Raw genomic sequence first — 18,032 nt, 5'->3', positions numbered from 1 at the left:
ACGGTTGTCATGGCATTAGAAATGGTAGGATAAGGCAAAAAGTGCCTCGACATATGCTTGGAGAAACAATAGTGACCTTTCTCAATGTAAATGATATATTAGCGCCCCTTTATCTTCAACATACAGCAAACACACTATGAAAGTTGGGTTATAAAGCGTTATGCCCCAGATCCGGAGCATAACATGGTCATTCTATCGCGGGGTATTGCCCACAATAATAAATCTATATAAAAAATTTATTCAATAATGAAAGTGGTCCAAAGTTTTTTCATTCATTAATTAAGGAGAAGGGGGCACATAGCATCTAAATCCAACACATCTTCGAAGCTACATAACTAAAAAATTTTATAGTCATAAACTAAATTTATGAGTAACTTGCTACTATGCTTTGAGTGTATCCCCTTGTCCTTCATTTCATTTATTCCTCCCGACTCCTAGCGACCTTAATTATTTGAAAAAAATATAAAGAGACGAATGAGCTTCGGGGCTCAATAAGCAACCATCGGATCAAGTAAAAAATTTTATATGATTTAATGCACCATTTGGAAAGTAAATTTTTACCGTAAAACAAAGCATTTCATACACATAATAACAAACTATATCTTAGCAATCCAATCATGTATGCACAAATCATGCAAGTTCGTAAAGCTAAAAAATATAATTTAAAATATTTACAATCATCAAATGTTTGTCATTTATCCATACTATCAATTTAAAACAATGCTCACAGATTTTTCGCAATATGGTCACTATAACCTGTGACAAGCAATTTTCATAATCAATAAGATATCATAGTTCGTATTCGTTATAACTTTAACCCATTGGCAGAAGGCCGTTTTCATTGGATGCTAGCTTCAGAGTGTCGATTGGCCCCCATTTCTAGGGGCGTCCATAACTATTTGAGAGCTCATAAAATATTTCATATTTTTTATAAACCATACCCATATAATTAGGTTAAAAACATGCTTAATAGTATCATAAAAGTTTAAAATGCATAATCTTGCCATATAAATCATTTCATAGTAAAATGCAATTTTTTTCCATAATTTTAGAGAATATAATTCATGCATAAATCATCCACAGTAAAGCACAATACTAAGATATGAATTTATCATAATCATGGATCCTAAATTTTTAAGAAAATGCAGAGCCAATCGCATCACTATATTTTATATTTTTCTATTTTATATAAATTAAATTGATCAATAATTTAAGAATTAGTAAGGTTTGTGCAAAGGTCATTTACTTTTGTTCATCCAAAGATCATTAGGTTCAATTGGACAAATCGCTATACTTATCCAAAACATTTAAGAAGATAACTAAATTGACATTCAACTATTTGAAAATCTACATACAATTTAAGAAACTATAGAGAAACAAAAATGGACTTGAGTAGGCTTCAAGTCCAAACTGGGTAAAGAGGTAGAAAAGACTAGTCCAAGCGGTCGGTGCAACACCAAAATAAAATCTCAATAACTTTTTTTTACCTGTATATATTTTTTCCCAATTTTCTCTCTCCTATTTTCTCTTTTCTTTTCTTTTTTTCCTTTTTTTTTTTCTTTTCTTTTTCTTTCTTGCTTTCATCCATTCTTTTGCCTCTCTTCTTCATTGCCCTATCCTCCTTTTCTTTGGCGGAACAGGGGATGAGAACCCGCCCTACCAAGAAACAGGGGAGGAGAGGAGGAGACCTCCGACGACAGCTGTGGCCAGAGGACCGGCGGTTGCGGCCGGAACAGCAGCCGGAGGTCCGACTGCACGTAGACCCTCTGACCTTTGCTCTTTTGCTAATGTGCGATATCGTTGTCCGGGAACTCAAGAAATGGAGGAACAGGTCCTCTATATATGACAGAAAATGCTGCTGATCCTGATCGACCCTCTGAGCTCTTGCTCTGGAATTGATGAATCATGGCTTACCAGTTACCATCAGACACTCCAGCTGTTGCAGTGGAGCAAGGAACTACCCCACCGCAATAAATGGTCAGTAATGAATTCATATTTTTTAAAATTCTATGAAAAGATGTAATAAATCTAAATGTAGAATCATCAAGTAATCCTTGAGACTGAAGATTTGCAGACAATGGACCGACAAAATTTATCCTCGGGCAATGGCTGTTCTACTCAACCCTTGTTTTACAAAATTTGAGCTATAAGTTCCTTTGATATAGATATTTGCAGAGCTGAAGGATCCGTTCGACAAAGTTAAATTAGCAGACTAGGTGCCCCCGACTCTAATAATTATTGGCAAGGTAGTGGCCTTGTCACCTCTCTGACCTCAATCTTCTGAAGAAACTGTCGAGTTGAAGACAGGGAAGCAATGTTTCAGCCAGACAGAAGGATAATACTGCATTTCCTTTAGAATTTGTTACTGACTCCTAGGGTTTAATTGGGTTGATATTTACAAGGAATTAAATTCATTTTTATGCTTTTGTGAAATTGAATGGGTACCATTTGCTGTAGGGCCTGATTCATTCACTGGTTGGAGAGGTTGTATTTTGAAAGTGTGCTGACATGAGAGAAATTTGCTCCATATTTATGGGGATTTATTTGACTCTGACATACTATGAACTCTATTTTTTCTTCTTTGACTAAATTGTATGATGATTTCAGATGAAGTAATTTCAGCTATTTACTAAATGTATCTTGTTTGGTAAACGCATGAGTATAGATTAGGTAAATGGTGATTGCTGATAATCCTTTTTAAGCAACTACTTTCCTTATACATGGTGTGTGCCTTGGCACTGAATCTTTTCTTTTCTTTTATTTTTTTGTGCAGCATCATTAGAAGCAAGTGCAAGTGTCATCTTTGAATGCTAGACTTAGCAAGTGCAATCTCATGAAAGTTGAGATTGCAGGATGAGCCATCTATTAAGATTTATCAGATCTTATTGATCACACAGCCTTAAAAAATTTAAATCTGATTCCAAATGATAGTTCTCATGCTTCTCAAATGAAAGCTATAGTTAATTGTTGCCGGATTTCAAAAAATGCTATAATTATCTCCCCAAAACAAACCAATCCAGCAATAAGAGTCTCACAGAACAGTCAGATTGATTTCCTCTTGTTTGTGAAACTAACATGCTAATCATGTGATAGTAATAATGTCTTCAGACTGTGTGATACTCATTTAACATGCACTGGAATAAAATTGAATACAATCTCATATAAGCAGAGAAATGAATACATGTTATAAATAAAGTCCCATTCTAGTACTAAACAACATCAATAGTTGCACATGAACTTATGCATGGATTTCATAATATCTAATCCTCGAATACAATAAAAGCAGTAGCAACTTTCTGAGTTATACGCCAAATACTCCCGTATAATTTAATTGTATAAAAATAATTCCTTTAATTGCAATTATTCATGAGCTACTTATTATATTTAGTAATAGTACTTATCAGTGCTGCTTTATTTGCCGAACTTGTCATTACCATTCTTCTTGCATCACATAAATATCTGGGCTATGTAGCATCCTTCCCCACTTCAAGGTTCTGTTCAGTTATTATAATTTTCTATAAATTATTTCCTTTTTTGTGATTTCTATTGAATTCTTCTAATAGCAGAAGAAGATACGAATCACAAGAAAATTCATTCAATATGTGAACCTATACAGTGACAACATGTTGATCAAATAAATTCCGTGATTCATACATGGAGTGCACTACTATCATGTCTAATGTAAATTAGTGCCTTTACACAATGAGCTTTAAATGTTTCCAGTGCGGATCAACTGATGTTTACAAGACCTTTCGGTTTAGGAGCATGTCATTCTATAAATATGATTCCTTTGCATAAATAATTAACAAAAGAATGGCTATCTTTTACAATTCTCAAACAATTGGTGGGAAAAAAAAAGAGAGAATAGATATGACTTTTGCTAAAAAAAATAAAAAATCAGGAAAAACTTCAATCAAGTTCATCATGTTAAGATGTTGATTAAGCAAGCTGAGTTGTCAACTGTAACTCCTACATTCTCCTGCTGTGGCCTTCTACCAATAATCATTGCAGGAACAGCATCCAACTTTGACGTGAAAAAACTTCAACCAAGTTTCTCATGTTAAAATGATGAAGCAAGCTGAGTTGTCAACTGCAACTCCATTCTCCTACTGAGGCCTTCTACCAATAATCCTTGCAAGAACAGTATCCATCTTTGAAGTGGTGAAACCGAATCCTATCCCGAACTATAATCTCCCGGTCATAAACCTTGGAGATGAACTTTGTAGCATGGTGGCAGTCCCTACAGACCCGCAAATTTTTCACAATTCGGATTGGGGTTCCTGAACTAGTATTCATCAGCCCAAAAGCAATGGCTAGTTTCTCACTGTGTCTTGATAGAGCAGTCTCCCTGTCTTCTTCATCAATATCAAGCAGCACTTCTCCAACTTCTGGGGTATAGCCTGCGATCTTTAGTTTGATAGCCATCTCATCCAAGAATGAGTAGATCTGCTTTGTCTGTGGATGGGATCGATCTCCCACAAGAAATTGATAGAACATCCCGTTTAGTTCGATGGAACTGCAACCTGGTGTCTTTCTCCCATTGGCAATTTCAAGGTGCTTCCTCACATCCCTTGCATCATTCCATCTCCTAGATCCAGAATAAATATTTGCTAATAGAACATGACAGCCAACATGTTTCGGCTCCACTTCACTAATGAGTTTCCCTATCCTCTTTCCCATCTCTATGTCTCCATGTATGCAACAAGCACCCAGTAATGCACCCCATATGACAGTATCTGGAGCCATAGGCATAGTTGATATCATCTCTTCTGCCTCTTTCAAGAGCCCAGCACGGCCAAGAAGATCCACCATACATCCATAATGCTCAATTTCTGGATCTATGCCATGGACACTCTTCATTGAACTGAGATATAATCTCCCCTGGTGCACTAATCTTCCATGGCTACAAGCATTAAGCAAGGATACAAAAGTTACTTTATCAGGAAGAACATTTATTTTCTTCATCCTTTCAAAGAGTTTGACTGCTTCATCAGATCTGCCATGAATAGCAAAGCCACTAAGCATAGCATTCCAAGGCCGAACAGTTCGTTTTGTATTAGTTTGATCATTGAATAATTTCCATGCAGATTCTACCTCTCCACACTTGGCATACATATCAATGAGACCAGCAAGCAATCTATCATTCATCTTGATCCTAGCTTTGTTAATATAGATGTGAATCCATCTTCCTTGATCCAAAGCCACCAGATTAGCACAGGCTGCAAGAACAGTTGTGAGCGTGAACTCATTAGGTGTAGCTCCTGCAAGCTGCATCTCACGGAAGAGTTCCATTGCCTCAACAAAGCATCCCACCTAAAAAAGGCTAGTGAAATTTAATGCAAGTCAACATCCAAAGGGTCATATAACAGAGTGCACGTTCAGAAGATTAGGAGAGCCTGCCTTCATTCGGCAGAGGAAGCCTTGATTTACGAACAGTAGGTGTAAAATGGATATAAAGGACAATCACTGCGACCGAAATCAGTTAATAGTAATCATAAGGAACCAGTTAATTTGAAAAATTCAATCCATATCAGAAAGAATCACCCACAAAAAAAAAAGCTGTAGTATGAAGCAAATAAAACAAATATATTCAGTCAAAACAAATCATATAGCCTGCAATAATGATATTTGAAACCCGTTTTTACCTGCACGTAGCCTGCAATAACCGTACTCCAGGAAACAACATCCCTTTCTGGCATCTCATCAAACAATTCCTTGGCACGATCTACATCACCAGCCCCTGCATATCCACCGATCAACGAATTCCACGAGACCAGATCCCTCTCAGAACTTTCATCAAACACCTTCCTCGCATCATCCAACAGCCCCCAACTCCCATACATCCGAATCACCACGTTCGAAACAAACACATTGGCCTCGAACCCACGCCGGATCAATTGGCCCCTCACCTGCTCCCCCTCCACGAGCCCGAATCCTTCCGGCCCGCACGCAGCCAGGACAAACGCGAAGGTGTACTGGTTGGGAAGCGGAGCCGAAGGGTCACGAAGCAGGGAGCGGAAGAGGAGGAGGGAGGCGGGCGAGGAATGGGCCTTGATGAGGGTGTTGTAAGAGAAGAGAGGAGGGGAAGGGGAGTGGCGGAAGACGAGGTCGGCGTAGGGGAGGAGGGGAGGGGAAGGGGAGAGCAGGAGCTCGAGGAGCTTGCTGGGTGGGAAGGGGTGGAGGAAGAGGCCGGCGGCGATCATCTTGGCGTGGGCTTGCTTGATTTGGTCCAGGGTTTTGCACGAGTTCAGGAGGGAGAGGAGAGGGTGGTGCGAGCTGAAACGAAGGGTTTTGGTTGGGGATGGGGCGGTGGAGAGCCGTTGCAGCATGGCGGGAAGGGTTGGCTTCGAGATGGCAACGGTCCGAGAAACTTTCGAAACTTTCGACTCGCAACCACGCAAACACCCGGTGTCAAGCTGCAAAGCCGCCTACGGTTGCGCACGTGAGATAAACGTGGCGGGAGCATCACACGTGCGATGTAGGTGATTGATCAGAGAGGAGAAAAGCATCCCATCTTCCCATCGATGGTTCCGATTTCCCCTGATCTATAGAGGGCTTAGGATGCGAAAAAGCCATACTTTGAGAGTCGTGCAAAGTTATGATACAAGACAAAATCACTTACGTATCAATCTTGAAGCCTGTTGAATATTACAGCCAAGCCTGCAGTGGGAACATGAATTTTTTTTTAAAAAAAAAAGATAAATAAGAGCTTATTTGGCCCTGCTGCCATCCTTATGTTTTGAGTTTTTTTTTCAATAAATTATTAAAATCTAGCATGGAGATTGACGTGGAAGGCAGCATTTGCACAGAACTTTTGCTGTTCCTTCTTAAGATTTTTACTGATCCGTGGAATCATTAAATTGTTGCTGCCAATGCTTCTAAAGATTTTACTAACAGTTTAAAAAATCAAAAGGGCTTCACCATGTGGTTGTTCGGTTTATTATACTTTTCCTCTTGGATGTTTTTTTGGAAACAGAAATAATAGACCCTAAAATTTTAAATATAAAATTCTCAAACGTTACAAACCGGAAAAGGAAGCACTATCAACTTTTTTCTATATCAACTCAAGCTATTTACTAACAAGAATTCTATACTATGCTTCTTGATGCGGGATTTGCACCCCGTCACCAGCACAGCCCACACACCAGCCGAGCAGGGAAAGCGACCGCGTCCTCACCGAGGTATTGTCCGCTTTGGGGATCGAGGATCGTGACCGCTCCCGGGGGTCCGCGCTTTGACGGCGCCCCGGGTGGAACCACCCATTCCACCCCTCACGGGTTTGCCCTTCAAAAGGCGCCTCGGTGAGAAGAGGTTATTAAGCCCCCCATTTAAGGCACAGACCTTTCCGCTGATTAGCTGATGTGGGACTAAATTCGGGGAACCCCCCGTAACACAGCCCCCCCAGCGGGAAGGTCCTGTGCCCGGGTCGGCTCCTTGCTGGATAGGCGGAGGGCCAGGCCCTTCCTCTAGCGCCATCTGATGCGGGATTTGCACCCCGTCACCAGCACAGCCCACACACCAGCCGAGCAGGGAAAGCGACCGTGTCCTCACCGAGGTATTGTCCGCTTTGGGGATCGGGGATCGTGACCGCTCCCGGGGGTCCGCGCTTTGACGGCGCCCCGGTTGGAACCACCCATTCCACCCCTCACGGGTTTGCCCTTCAAAAGGCGCCTCGGTGAGAAGAGGTTATTGAGCCCCCCCATTTAAGGCACAAACCTTTCCGCTGATTAGCCGATGTGGGACTAAATTCGGAGAACCCCCCGTAACACTTCTGATTCTATGAGTCTCGGAAAACAGAATTTGAGAGGAGCAGCAAGGATTTGTATCCAACCTTAGAATCCACACATAAGCTTTTTTATTTGCACATGTTAATGGAGAAATGGCATATACTTGCAAACTAATTTGAACGTTTCATTAAACTTTTTAAAGATTGCCGTCCCGCAAATTGCCCGTGAAACCTAACCAAGGCAAGCTCTTGAAACTTTGATTGAAAGAACTGGTGGCTTTGCCATTGGTAGTCATAAAAAAACTAGTAATTCAGCTGGTTCGTACCTTCCTCTTCCGGTAAGATGTCTCGAGTTAGTGGTGATGAATAATTACTGCGTTATCAACTGGCTTTACTATTACCACCTGCAATTTCGACATCTTCCACCGGATAAAAACTATCTTTTTCTGGGTCCACTCCCACATCCCAACCTGACCCAGCTCATCTTAATCTGTCGGAATCTTAAATGCTCGTACCTTATGGTTTATGTTTCTCGGGTGTCTTTTCAACGAGTATACCACCAATAGCATATAATGTTATTGATCAATTGCGACGATCTAAATAATATCTTGGGATTAGATCTTAGATTTATGATAGATATTAGGAGAACAGATTCAGCTCATGATCTATATAGAATAGGAGATATCATAGCGTGGATTTGTCAAGTTTTAAATGGAATGACTATATGAGGATCCTCATGTGGACGTATACTTAGTCCTACATCGGTTATTTGTCGAGTAAATTTCAAATACTCATACATAATAAAAAAAATTCAGATAGTATGATTTAGCTAGCTTTTTTTTGTTTTTTTAAGATGAAATTGTAGATTAAGACAACAATGATAATATAGCAATTTGACTTGACCCAACCCATTAGAACTATACCTTTATCTGAGTCACAAAACCCTTTTCAGCTCCGATTTCTTCTGAATAACAAGAACACAACAATAAAAAAAACCATGATTTTTTTTTTTTATTTTCAACCCCGATTTCTTCTGGATTGCTTCAACTTCCGATACAAGTCTGTCTCAAACAAGACCAGGAATCAAGATTGCTCCATCTCTCCTATATTGCTCCATCTCTCCTATATGGGTTTATGACATTATGTCTTCTTGGCTTTAGGTACTGTCCGCAAGATCTTTCTTGCCGTCCCAAACAAGACCAAGAATCAAGATTGCTCCATCTCTCCTATATGGGTTTATGTCTTCTTGGCTTTAGGTCATGTCCGCAGGATCTTTCTTTTAGGAATAACGAGATCGATGAAGGAAATGGGAACGTGCCAAGCTTTGATTCGTGGAATTGAAATGAAAGAAGGCCAGAGGTGGGCGAAGAGAAAAAAGACGGCCTACCAAAGGAAAAATCATACCCTAAATAGCATGCACCAACGTGTCCATGCACCATACTTATAAGCACGCCTCCTTTTTATGGCTCACGATGGCCGTGCACCGTACCAATGAGCACGCCTCCTGTACCAATGAGCATGTCTCCTGTACCAATGAGCACGCCTCCTTCCTCTGGGTCGATTATCGTGATGGGCCCAGCTCGATTGAGATCCTTGAGAATAACTGGTGCAATACACGGCTATATAGTGCACGTAGTATAGGATATAATTTTTTATAAGCAAAAAATCAAAGCGAAGGGACCAAACATGGACGAAAGGAAGAAGGGGAAGATTTTTTTTTTTTAGGTTCCCAGCACGAATGGTTTTGAATTTGGCATTTGCAGAGCGTACAAGAATGAGGTAAGAATGGTTGTAGTTCTTCAGAGCAGAAGGGCGGAAAGGAATCCCAGCTGAAGACAGAATTTATATTGAAAATTGTCCTAACATCCACCGCCCATATGGCTGAACTGAAACCTTCTGCAGGTATACATCAGTATAGATGGTAAGTAGAGTAAAAAAAAAAAATCTCAAATCAAACAAAAAAACGTAATCCACGCAATTGTTCAAAACATCAGAGTACTGCTAAGATCTAAGAGCCCAAAGGACCAACTGCCAGCCGACACTTCACAGTACCTCAACGAGTACGGAACAGCGCTTGAACCCACCAAGAAACTGATAAGATTTATTTGATTATCTTTCTTGCTTCCCTTACAAATCTGTGATAGTTTTACACAATAACAACAATAATAAATAATATACTCATACCCATATTTTCCTTGTGCTGATGCCCTCTGTCCAGTTCTCAACAATTTCCAGTCATTTTCGATTTGTAGATCTGATGCATCTCATATATCACTTTGCAAGGCATGCGCAGCCTATAAATTTAATGACTAGTCATACATATCACGCACAGAAAATTTAAATTACATTCAGCAAGCTGAAACCAACAGTAAAAAGGTCGTGGTCATAAAGATACCAAAAATTCAGAAAACCAACCAACTTGTAAGATAGCCAATTGGGTCAAGAGTACGACATACAAAAGCAAAAAATTTGCCTGCCGCTATTTTTTTCTGTACTTACAACGCGAGAACATCCTCCCCTATCTAATGTTTGCACAGATTCTAGTTCTATAAGCATCAATTCAACAGTCAGAGAGCATCAAAATATATTAACAACTGAAACCCAAAAGCCATGTCTCCATCTCAAATTGACTTCCCCAGAAGACAAGTCAGAGCCACAGCTTTCACAGAACACGACTTTCACAGTGAAATAAGGTTTTGATGCCAGCTAGGGTTTAGCAATAACCTTGGAGATTCTCGATAGAAATCCATTGCTAATTTAAGGTAAGACTAAAAATCAAGGGGCGAACCTTTCGATGACCCAGAACAGCTGCCAGATGTTGCATAGGAAGTGCCGCTTGAAGCATCTACTGGAGCCTGATTCAAACGTTCCAAGATCAAAGACCGTCGTTTTTGCAGCTTTAGTGAGAATGTGGTTGCCTCTAGTATCACTGGAACCTGCAGGCCAGTTTAACAATGACAATGATGATGAGCCCAAGATGACTCAAGTCCAGCAAAAGTTTCAAGCTTTCAGTTCTACAGCCATAAGCACTACTAAGATGCAAGCAATGAAAGCACAGGCACATACAAGTTTAACACCATGTGCCCATTTATCTGTGCGACTTCCAAAAGCCACAACCACATGAGCATCGCTAGTAGCACTCTGACTTTTTTATCTCGGCCTTGATGATAGTTGGAAGAATAAATTATAATCCTATATTATAAAATACAATGCACTTACTTTATTCCTCTCTCACAAATCATCTAGAGAGTTAGAACGGATGTTTGTTTCTTGAAAAAAGGTCTGATTACAAACTCTCTCATGACAATTTTGTCATCTAATCATAACAGTCCAGCTCAAAAAATCAAAGCAGCACATGCAACGGGACATCCCAAGTGTTATATATAAAGGTTGTATAAACTAAAAGAAGCATAAATATAAAAAAATAAAGAAATTCCCCCCACCTGAGTATTAATCTGAGACACCTTATGCACATGCAAAAGGCCAACCATGTCTTGATAACCAGTAAGGAGTTTTGCCAATTCCTTATCTTCATCTGGAATGAAATGCATTTCACAAAGAATTAATTCCAATTTAAGTTAATAGGCTGCAAGGGTATAAAGAACTGAATATAAGCACTTTAACATGCCTGGCATCGCTCTGACAGAGAGCAATGTATCTGCCAAGTGTTGCCATCTCTTGGAGAAGGAAGGAGAAAGAACTGATGTTGGAAAAGTTATCACAGCAACTGCATTAGAACATCGTATCATTGCTCTCAAAGATCTGATAAAGGAAACCATATCCCAGTCCTACAGTAGTATAATTACAGAAGTAAATGAACCAAGTATGTTTTGTATTAAGATTGTAATTCTGTAACATGAAGTTGGATCAATCAATTTAAGTGAAATACCTTTTGAACAATCAAGCCACTCAATGTCAGTTTACTATTTATAGATGGATCGAACTCTTACCAGTTCTGAGTATCCACATTGTGGAGCACAGAGGGATTGTATTGCAATACGACCAGCATTAACATTGCAGCCCTCATTCCTGGATGCAAAACATAAGAAAACATCCATAACCAACAGACCCTCTTTTATCTATTTGTATGCCCAGGAATAACAATATGGTAATGTACAGAAACTCGTCATTATAAATAAAACATACAATGATACAAAACAGCTATAATACGAAAAAAAAAATTCCAATGTGAAACATATACATGACCAATAAGTAATTATGCTCGGAATAATTTTTGAAATCAGAAGACTCAAAACTATTTCATATTATACAGTTGTAATTAGGATAGGAAAAAAGAAAGTTACACAGCTAGATTAAAGGATACTTAATGTAGTAAAAATAGAACTTCAAATAATTAGTCAAGCTTCTGCTGGTAGCAGGCCAGATTTATGGGAAAAAAGAATGTTACGCAGCTAGATTAAAGGATACTTAATGTAGTAAAAATAGCACTCCAAATAATTAGTCAAGCTTCTGCTGGTAGCAGGCCAGATTTTTAGTAAACTTGAATTTTGGTCTATCCAATTGTTTGCTCTCAAAGCAAACTCTATTGGTACCCACTGGATTATAAACTTCATCATAGAATTAATCAGAGAAACCTAACCCAATATCTATAACCAATTTCTAATATTTCCCATCCACAAGACTACAACCAATTTCTAATATTCCCCATCTATTATTCAAGCCCTTAGAGCCTTCCTTTTGGGTCTTTTTCCTTTTTTTTTTGTTTTGGGTGCAGCAGTTTTCAATGCTGTCTGGTGACATTTGAAGAAGCAATATGCTAACAATATAGTCTGTTAAGTAGGGTTCCCATATCAGCTTTTTTTCTTCACTGCCTAATATTTTGACCCATCCACACAAATGTGAAAAGCAGGTGATGCCTATACTCACTTAATTTTAAGGAATACAACTTAAGTTATTTCATTTCAACAACTTTTAGTGTGTTTTATGACAAGTCAGGATGTGATATGTTAAATACAATGGTGATGTAAGTAATGTCAGATGGGAACTAGAATTAGTGGTGTTGCTTCAGTCTAGACCAATAACACTTGACACTGTCCCTAGGAAAGATTGGAGCCAAGGTAGCTTACCAACAACATAATAAAAGTCTTTCTTTTCCTTTTATATTGCAGAATGTCACTACCATTTGCCAAAGAAATTGTGGATTAACCCATGCAGTCTCTCTCCTGGGCAACCAGATGTGAACCCCTTTGGCTTGCTTCTCATCTTACCAAGAAATTATATACCTCTAAGCTTTTTATTTACTCCCATTTTCTTCCCTTGCAATTAAGTTCATCAAAAGCAAATAGTAACAATTATTTGGTCACCAAGATTCTTTTTTTTTGTCTATTACAACTGCCCCTTCCTAAGTCATTTCTCTTAATTTCCCTTTTTTCTCAAGACAAGGTCCTTCCTTTTTGTTTAACATCTTATATGCGCTTACCCTCACTTAGTGGAGTGCATGATATGTTAGTTTTTATGCCAAACTGCAAATCATTTCTAGCAGTCTGGTGTTGATAGTTTATTGCCATGCCTCTCCCATCCTTTTCTTTACACGAATATAACAATTATTCAGCTAGAGAGGATACCATGAGTAATCACAGATAATTTCGACTACAGAATTTCCAATTCACATCCTTTGAGCACTACACTAAAATGGCATTTTTCAACCTCCTGGCATCACTGATTCACTATCACCAGCAGAAAATAAATCACTTCAGAGTCATATGATTATTCTTCCGACATCTTTAATCAGGAATCAGGAATCACTTCCCAGTACTCTGATTTCTAGGCCCATGAAAAATCTTTAAGGTCCGTCCGAGTGGTTCATCTAACCCGTATAACTTCTTGAAATAAGACCAAGACTCACACCACAACATTTAGATCTGAGATTTTAATTGGTAAATTTACATATTAAGACTTTAAGGATTCCTAAATTCTGATGCTAGGCCTTATCTCATCAAATAAATATAATTAGTAACAGCTAATCTACGGGGCCATTGGCAGCATTCGAGAATGAGGTTTTCACTGCCAGCAAGTTATAACAGCAAGTAAAAGGGAAAAATTATTTCTCAATCTGTTGATCTTTTCCAGAGTTTGCATTGTATATCGCCGCATACCTTTTAAAAAAAATATTGTTAAACATTTCAGAAACCTTTTTAATTGAAACTAGTTAATTCCAATAAACAGACTTTTTAGCACAGTAAACCAGATCAACCACTTACCTTTGACATAGTCCAGTGACAAAGATGACCTTTATGGCATCATTTAGATTAATCTGGCCCACCAAAATTGATTTTCAAGGAAATCTAACTAAACTGTCTCGTACATGACAAGCCAAGAATAGGTTGGTGGATTTACCCAGATGTTAAAATTTGCTGATCTTTAAACATTTATTTGAGGAAATGTGATGAAATCCAAGAAGCTCACTTAATAAGGCATATAACAGGAACAACTGCAGGCAAATTAGTTCCAAGTCTAAAGGATAATTTAAATGAATCAGTGACAAAATTTGATAGCTATAGCAGGTCTTCAGGTGGATACCATCAAACAATTGAAAATTGTTGTTCAATATAACAGATATGAAGTTTAGAACATTTCTATGAATAGTAGTAAGTGCATATACTAAATAGTAAATTTGGTTTACTAAACTAAAAAAGATCGACTATGAGACAGAGCAAAGCTAGACAATTATTACTTATGAAATATGCATAAAAGGGCATAAACAGGTCAATGAAGACATGCAAAAAGTAGTAATTTCTTACAAATGTAAACAAGACTACTTATCCCTAAAGAAATAGAAAGCAAAAAGATTTGGTCATACCTAGTAAGGTCAGATAGAAAAGTGGAACAATGCTCGTGAAGAACTGCAAGATTTGCAGTATCTTGAATGCTTACACAATCAATTTGTTGTGTCCTAAACATTTGCCTTTCAAGGGGCTTCCGCAAGTCAAAATCATTGCTGAAATCCTGTTCTATACCTGCAACACCATTACTTAACTGTTCAAGTCTTCAGAAAACTACCAAGCAAGGCTATGTCTTTGGAATTATTATTGTACTTCTAGACTGATGAATCATTGCTAAAAAATTAAAAAAGCGAAGTTAGCTATATCTTACAGGATGCAAACACTTTTTATATGGCAATGCATGCATGCCCATGCACATAAAAACAGATTGTATATACTAGATCGTGGCCATGATGTGGTAACTAGTCAGCAAACAATATTTACGTTGCAACAACAAGAAAAGGCTTTCATATAACAATAAAGATAGATACGGACATATTGGCATGTGGAGAATATATAGGTGTATGGGTTACGATTAAGCTCATATATATGGAATCAGTTTCTCATAGTTGTATAAGCTTGGTCATTAGTCCCTGGCACTGGGTTATTCCCTTTATTCCTGTTTACTAAAAAACTTGCTCAAGTTTCACAACATGAAGCATGGATCTCCTGTCAGACCTTTCTCAAATCCTCAGAAGGCTTAGTGTGAAAGTTGCGGACCTACCATGAACCCCACAGGCTTAATATGAAAGTTTGCATAACTAGTCATGAACTCCACAATCGGATCAGACTACCATGCACCCATCTCCATTCAAAAATTAGCAAGATCCAGCTGCAAGAACATTGATTAATTATAATGACCATTGTCTGCTGCCAGCTATAAAATTCATCGGACTAAGAAAGAGTACTTCTCTTTGTCTTGGATATTTTCATTGAATTCCAACCTATCACCAGAGCATTACTAAATAATCAGATTTAAGCCTCGCCCTTTGACTTTTCCTATAGTCTTCCCCCTTTTTGTTGAGAATAATGTTGGGAGCACCACCAGATGGAATTATATAGATCAAATACTTGGGTAACACCTTCCAAGGTTCAAACCCGGAACGTCCTTTAAATAGGCGCGAGAGCAACCACTGCACTATAAAACAGCTTCAGGCAATTTTCCACAAAGTCACCAGGTGTCGTTACCTCTTTTTGCCAATCTATGCGTCAGGCATATGACAATCCATCACTAATCTTTAATTAATACAACTGAAGAAATCTCCCGCCTTCATTACGAGTATGCTGTTTCAGCATTCTAAGATTTTGGGACAAATTTCTCCATTAGATTCCCATAAATTCAACCTTAATGGACAAGCCTTATCCCAACTTCATGGGGTTGGAAGAGTGGAATAAATTATGATCCACTGCATATTTTCTTCCACTGATACTCCAATAACAAGTCAAACTATAGAAGTAAGATCTGGAGAAAAAAAAATTAAATATGTTAGATCCACTCTTTACTGCTAAGACTATCCAGTCTAGAGAGAATTTAAACACTTCTTTGTTGGTATGCAGTTAAGAATTGGAAGTTTTATCAACTTTCTTTCTATAATCAGTCAAAGAGTGTCGATAATGGTCCCATCAATTGTAATAGATTCAGAGTTCCCTTTCAAAATCTAAGCGATTAACGAGACATCACTTTGCCACTTGTAACCTTAAGAAAGTCTCTTACTTTATCATTTTGAGGACAGGTACAATCAGCACTCCTAGGAACTCATTTTCAACTTTAAATACAACTGTAGGAATAGAGATCCTACTATGTTATTCCTACAAAATTGTGACTACAAGGTCATTTCTAAATCATCCGACTCATCTCATTAGTTAGTTTCTTGAACCGATCAGTTAAGATATTTATTGTGATGGCAAGCCATAGTTGCCAGCAAGCAATGCCCCTCATTCCTTTATTGGTTGCAGCAATGAACTCCACTTTTAGTTTTAGACTTCTCCAAACTCCAGTTAGTGTTAGAAGTTAATCACATATTCTCGCATGTCATGTATTGCCCCTTAAATCGAGCATCTAGACTATCATTGTTGCCTCTACAAGTTCTTGTGTTTGACTCTGCTCTGTCCTCCACCCCAACACCCTTCCGCCAAAATAAGAAAATCATTCATTACTAAAATATAGCTTATGATTTATCAGTTGGCTGTCAATGATATCTTCCTGCAAGATTGAAGCATGAAGACACCCAAACAACCCAAACACCAACAGCAACAGCAATACGAAATACATACAAAAAGGACAACAAGGAAGAGTGCATTTTAACAGCCAGACTGAAAAAAACCAATGACTTTAAAAATGAAAAAGGAATCTTTTTACTTTCTTTTTTCACCTCTATTGTGAAGTTCAGGAACTTGCCGCTCCCCAAAATACTTCTTGTACTGCCAGGCAATTCTCAACCCCTTCTCCTGCACCACAAGAAAGCACACTACAAGGCCAATCAACTAGCCACTTTAAAATAAAAATAAAAAAAAGGAGAAAGATCGCAACTTTGTCCTTTGCATCAGGATCGAGACCCGGGGCTCGTTGCCTCTCCTCCTTAGACGACGAGACCGGGGACGGCAGCGTTCCGAGGAAAGCCCTCGGGTCTTCCGCAGGGCTGGCGAAGAGGAGCGGCTGGCGGTGAACGATGCCCTGGGACATGAAGTTCCTCAGGAGGAGGAGATGGTGAGGCGCGTCGGCGTCCTCCATCACCATCACCACCGACCCCAGAAGGAACCCTCCGCCAAGAATCTCTACGAGGAAAAACTCCACGCCGTTAAGAGATCGAAGAGGAGAATATGAGGGGAAGTGGGAGAGAAGAAAAGATTGTAAGCGGAGAGAATACTGTCGAGGTCCGGGATGCCGGAGGAGACGAAGGCGGCCCCGCTGGGGCCGGGCTTGACACCGGGAACGGGAGGCGAGGCCGGGGCGGCGGAGGGGGAGGAGGGATTGCGAGAGAAGCTACTGCTGGTTCGTACGGGCCGGGGATTGGGGTCTTTGGCCGTCGCCATGCCTTCTCGGTGGTTTCTTCTTCGTGCTTTTGCTTCTCCTTTTACAGAACGGAGTTCACCGTCAGGGCATTGCAGGCAGCGAAACAAATTCCGCTGCCTGCGAGAGGGAGTGGCATCAGGCTCGTTTTTAGGGTTGCTATCGGGTCGGGTTGAGCCCGGCTACCTCCTAATCCGCATCCGTATTTGTTGGGGGTTCGGGTCTTCACCTACATTTTAATCCAAACCCTTTGTCTATTGAAAATTCGTTTGGGTCTGGATCCAGGTAGAAATTGGATTCGGATTCGGTACTATTTAGAGGGATTTAAAAAAAAAAAAGAGAGAGAGAAAAGAAGAAGGGGTAATATTTGGAACCGCATTATGCTCCATCTGTTCTATATGCAAAAGCTTCAATTACAGTAACTTTATGTGTGATCATTGGAAAGACGAAAATACTCAATTCCATAATTTGATTCAATTTTTGTAACTACTTTGCTCTATATATCTTTGTCATG

The 18,032-nt window shown here is 39.2% G+C and overlaps 2 protein-coding genes across 6 annotated transcripts; both read right to left on the bottom strand.

The window, feature by feature from the left end:
- Positions 1 to 3,739: 3,739 nt before the first annotated feature.
- Positions 3,740 to 6,415, bottom strand: LOC103712721 (pentatricopeptide repeat-containing protein At3g62890-like). The gene is made up of 2 exons (XM_008799326.6): positions 5,646 to 6,415; positions 3,740 to 5,313 (listed from the first exon to the last, which is right to left on the bottom strand). Exons 1-2 carry the CDS (start codon positions 6,327 to 6,329, stop codon positions 4,120 to 4,122), a joined length of 1,878 nt encoding a protein of 625 aa, XP_008797548.4. The 5' UTR covers positions 6,330 to 6,415; the 3' UTR covers positions 3,740 to 4,119.
- A 2,297-nt stretch (positions 6,416 to 8,712) lies between these two features.
- ELO1 (Paxneb protein-like protein) lies at positions 8,713 to 17,636 on the bottom strand. Of its 5 annotated transcripts, none has more exons than XR_015969211.2 (10): positions 17,376 to 17,636; positions 17,039 to 17,283; positions 16,881 to 16,956; positions 14,547 to 14,703; positions 11,677 to 11,755; positions 11,355 to 11,514; positions 11,170 to 11,261; positions 10,515 to 10,662; positions 9,911 to 10,020; positions 8,713 to 9,622 (listed from the first exon to the last, which is right to left on the bottom strand). XR_015969211.2 is itself a non-coding variant. In XM_088705267.2 (9 exons), the coding sequence occupies exons 1-9, from the start codon at positions 17,539 to 17,541 to the stop codon at positions 9,393 to 9,395; spliced, it is 1,353 nt and encodes a 450-aa protein (XP_088561393.2). In that variant the 5' UTR covers positions 17,542 to 17,636; the 3' UTR covers positions 9,273 to 9,392. The 5 variants fall into 5 exon arrangements, 3 of the variants coding, with proteins under 3 accessions (XP_088561393.2, XP_088561394.1, XP_026662572.1); XR_015969210.2 differs by having other exon boundaries at positions 9,538 to 9,817; XM_088705267.2 differs by lacking the exon at positions 9,911 to 10,020 and having other exon boundaries at positions 9,273 to 9,622.
- Positions 17,637 to 18,032: the final 396 nt, after the last annotated feature.

This window comes from Phoenix dactylifera, chromosome 1, assembly GCF_051530095.1.
Source record: "Phoenix dactylifera cultivar Ajwa chromosome 1, Ajwa_hap1_PhDact_Kaust_v1.1, whole genome shotgun sequence".
Classification (NCBI taxonomy): Eukaryota; Viridiplantae; Streptophyta; class Magnoliopsida; order Arecales; family Arecaceae; genus Phoenix; species Phoenix dactylifera.
The sequence above is the reverse complement of the archived record's forward strand: the minus strand, read 5'-3'. Positions and strand labels throughout refer to the sequence as shown.